We start from the raw sequence: 4,280 nt of genomic DNA, 5'->3' as shown, positions 1-4,280 counted from the left end.
TTTGTCACTTTATTTTGTCTCCTAATTAATGCATGCCACTTGTCAACCTATTGATTTTCCATTTCAAATTTCAAATTTTAAATTTTCCACTCTAATTACATTAAATTAATAACATTAGAATAAAAATTAAAATAAAATTAATACAAATTATAAAGTAACATAATTTTACATATTTATTTAAATCAATGATTATAGTTTTATATAACTAAAAAATCTCTTAATTAATAATTTATTTAAAATAAATGATTAATAATTTTGAGTTTTTTAATAAAAAAATTTAATTAATTTTGTAACCGTGGTTCCCACGAGTTATAAACTAGTATCCCTATAAACATCATAGTCAAATGATGCAAACACATGAACACGCAAGATATCTATTCCAATTGCGCTAATTAATTATTGATATTTTACTATTACTATCCAATTAGTTGCCTTGTTTATTATAAACGGAGGTAGTTGGTTTTACATCTATAAGGGTAATGTAATAATTGTTGTAAAAGAAAGGTATTAGTATATTCTTTCCGTCCCATATTAATAGTTCATATTTTTTTGGTTTGTCTTAAAATAATAGCCTACTTTTAAAATTAAATATATTATTTTTATCAAAATAACCCTAATTATTAGTTAAATTACCATAAAATTAAATGTAACTATTAAGAAATAAAAAACAACAAAAGAGTACAACTGTAATTTCATTTAATAAAATTAATGATAATTAATGTTTTCATAATTTATATGTTTTTTTTATATGTGGACAATAGTTTTGAAAGAGAAGGAATATAATAATTGTAAGACCTAAACAATAGATGATAACAATAATATTAATATTAATAACAAAACAGCTAAAAGAAAAAACATTAATAATTATATTTTCTATGAATTGAATAATAATAATAAATTAATATGAAAAAACCAAACATAATAATAATAATAATAATAATAATAATAATAATAATAATAATAATAATCCATTCATTGGTTTTTATAAATCAATGTATTAACTTTTAAAAGATCTGGTCCATACAGACCATACGTTATACTTTTGGAAACTGGAAAGCATTGATCACGTCTAATGCAAACAAAAAACATAAAAAGCTAACTGTAACTGCAAGAATTGAATCAATGATAAACTTTTGCAACAAATAGTGGATATTGGAAGCCAAAACAATCTTTGAATCAGACGAAGCAGAAAGACATGCGTATGGAAAAGAACAAGAGTCAAGATACGTTCTACTGCTATTAGATATTGTTGTTCGTTAGTCAGTTCCAGTTCTCTTTAACGGAGAAAAAAATAAATAACAAAGTCATATATATCCTTTTAAATCACCATTCCTTGTTCGTCAATTACGGATGAAGCAAACACATGAACCACGGTGGCTAGAAAAATGCGCACTCTGGTTAAGATTCAAGCTGTTGGACATCTTTCGAACCTGCTCAGAGTGCTCAAGCTCAGCTGCAGCCCTTAACTCCTCTGCTTTTCTATCAACGACTATCATCTTTTTCATCAACTTCTCCTCATGTTTCGATCTCATCTTCTCAATCTTTACCTGCGAAATGCAAACCACTTACCCATGTCACTCGTAGAACACATGCAAGTTATTTCCATGAATAATTCAAGAAAGGTTTTCACCTCCAGTTTTCTTGATTCAGCTTCTGCTTTCGCTTTTTCGAGGTTTACCCAAGCTTGAATCTTTGCTTCCTCCATTTGATACCTACAACAAAAAAATGCAACATAAAGTCGACACTTTTGAAATCGAACTAAATTCATCATATCGGCATTTCACCTTATGCAGTATTCAGACTTCTCTTTTTCTTCCCAAGCACTAGGTCTAGGCCCTGGAATATTTTCTAGACTTTCATCCTTCATCTCAAAATATCCCAGCCTCTTCGATATATCTTCTTCTTCTTCTTCTTCCTCCCTCGAGCTCCATTTGGAAGTAATGATGTCAAATAGTGTCGTCCTTGGCTGAAGCTTCGCTAAATGCCACTCCTGTATGTGGCCAATGTCCAAGGAACTGCTCTGATTCGTCAACCCCAACGGGCCTATAGTTGTAGGGGTGTTATGTCGTGGCGGAGACCGGCTTTTCAACGGCGTAGAGCACCGTGAGATGGTGGAGCTGCCAGCTAGAGTCATATCTGTCTCCGTTTTTTTGGCCTCCAGAAGCACCTCCATGGGTTCTACCTCGTCTGCAAACTTATCTGCGATCAGAAGCAGGACCAGATATTCGTTGAATTAATTAATTAGAAATGATCATGCCCTTATATCCATGCTTCGGTATTCTCAAATGACAGAATACAATCAAAATCCAAAAGAAAAAAAAAATAACAGCAAAAATAGGTTGCAAGATATGAAGTGTAGGTTTAAATATCATCGCAAATAAAGACAACACGATTTGGAAAGTGTGAAGAAGAAGACAGGAGAGAGAAGTGTACCTTTTAGAAGCATATCAGAGCTGCAATGGTGGTGGCCCAAAAATACAGTTTTTGGACCTTGAAAAATACAAGTTGCTCTTGTGACCCTTTTCTCATCATCAGAAAACGCCCCTACTTTTTCATCCTGTTGTTTTGGAGCAAAAGCTGCAGACTTTATTAAACCACGAGCAGGGGATTCATGGCCATTAATGAGCCATTTCTCAGCATTATCCCATTTTGAAGGGAGGTTCTTTCTTGACCCGAAACTGAAGCTGAAAATGGGTCGACCATGACCATGTGTAGATGGAGCTTCCACAACATTCATCTTGGTCACAACTCCATGTTTCTGCAGCGGCATTGGAATTTGGAAACGGGTTCTCCTTCTCCACTTCTACTGAGTGTAAAACAGGAGAATTAAATAATGAAAATGGAAGAATGGGTAGGATCTTGGGATTCATAATTAATGGAGTAGGAGACTGTCGAGAGAGGAAAGAATACTGTTAAAGAAAGAATCTCTTGTATGTGATTTTACGTTTGCAACAATGAGAGTGAAAAAGGTGACATAATTTTGAGATGAACAGAGAGGTAAAGCTGCATAGCTTAACAGACTGTACTTGCAAGGTTACGTGACACCAAAATATGCAAGACTTTTTTAAACATATGAAGACTTTTTGTAAAATCTAAAAGGCAATGTCCTTTAGCATTGTTGTTTTATTATATTTAATTATTAAATTAATTATTTATATTATTTTAGGAAAATAATTTATTCTAAAAACGAATCTATGATAAAAAATTCAAATTATAAGTTATACAATAGTAATTTAACATTCACAATATTGAATTAAAAATTTAAATTTGACTTAAAAAAATGATAGTCTTGTATTACTTATTGTTTATTATCAATATATAAATCATTTATATATTATAAAGTGTAACACCCATAAAAATATGCCAAATTTAAACTTTTTAAAATATTTAAAAACCAACAGTCATCATAAATTTGTTTTCAAAATAGTCTATATCAGAGCCTCCCATAAATAAAGTCATAAAAATGAGGAGCGGTACGATCACGCCTTTGACTTGCCACGGTCCTCTAAAATAATAAACTGAAACTGTAAGCCTGAGAGCTTAGTGAGTTTTCCCTAAAATACCAACATCATACAGTCATAATCATATCATATAAACATATAGGCAAACAACATGCGAAATGAGCCTTCAGCCTGACTGGACCGCCTTGCAGGCCTTCAACCTATGTGGACCGCTCTCCGAGCCTTCGGCACGTCTGGACCGCCTCGCAGGGCCTACAGCCTATCCGGACCGCTCGCTAGGCCGTCAGCCTAACTGAACCCCTTTGTAGGACCTTCAGTATATCCGGACCTTCCTAGGTATGTTGGCCTTCAACACAAAGCAGGACCGCCTCAACCCAACCCCCAATCAACAAACATGTGCACATATCATACATATCATATATATCATACGCTAGCATACATAACAGTCAAACCGATCTAACCGATCACTAATCATAGCAACATCCTATTACCAGGATACAGACGTAACCGGTCACTAATATAGCATATCACCATCCTAACTACCAGGGTGTAAATCAATAAGCATATCATGAAATAAACCCGGATACAATCCGAAGGGCCGACATTGGTGCCTTAGACCTTGTTGATATAGTGACAATAACTCACCTCACAATTGACGGGCAGAAGAAATAAGCCCAACTCTCGGATCACCGTCACAAACTCCACCACCTATGTTCACTATAGAACCATATCCATAAATTTCCAATTCTCCCAAAATGTCCCGGAAGTCAACTGGTCAACCCTAGGTCAAAGTCAAAGTCAACGGTCAAGGCTCCATAT

General features: G+C 33.9%; 1 protein-coding gene across 1 annotated transcript; it reads right to left on the bottom strand.

The window, feature by feature from the left end:
* Positions 1 to 1,204: 1,204 nt before the first annotated feature.
* Positions 1,205 to 3,021, bottom strand: LOC145054537 (Remorin family protein). Its single transcript, XM_079002764.1, has 4 exons — positions 2,434 to 3,021; positions 1,785 to 2,199; positions 1,631 to 1,712; positions 1,205 to 1,547 (listed from the first exon to the last, which is right to left on the bottom strand). Exons 1-4 carry the CDS (start codon positions 2,768 to 2,770, stop codon positions 1,341 to 1,343), a joined length of 1,041 nt encoding a protein of 346 aa, XP_078858890.1. The 5' UTR covers positions 2,771 to 3,021; the 3' UTR covers positions 1,205 to 1,340.
* Positions 3,022 to 4,280: the final 1,259 nt, after the last annotated feature.

Source organism: Lactuca serriola, chromosome 5 (genome assembly GCF_051521515.1).
Source record: "Lactuca serriola cultivar US96UC23 chromosome 5, Lser_US96UC23_V15, whole genome shotgun sequence".
NCBI lineage: Eukaryota > Viridiplantae > Streptophyta > Magnoliopsida > Asterales > Asteraceae > Lactuca > Lactuca serriola.
Note: the sequence above shows the minus strand (reverse complement) of the source record. Positions and strands in the feature narration are given on the sequence as shown.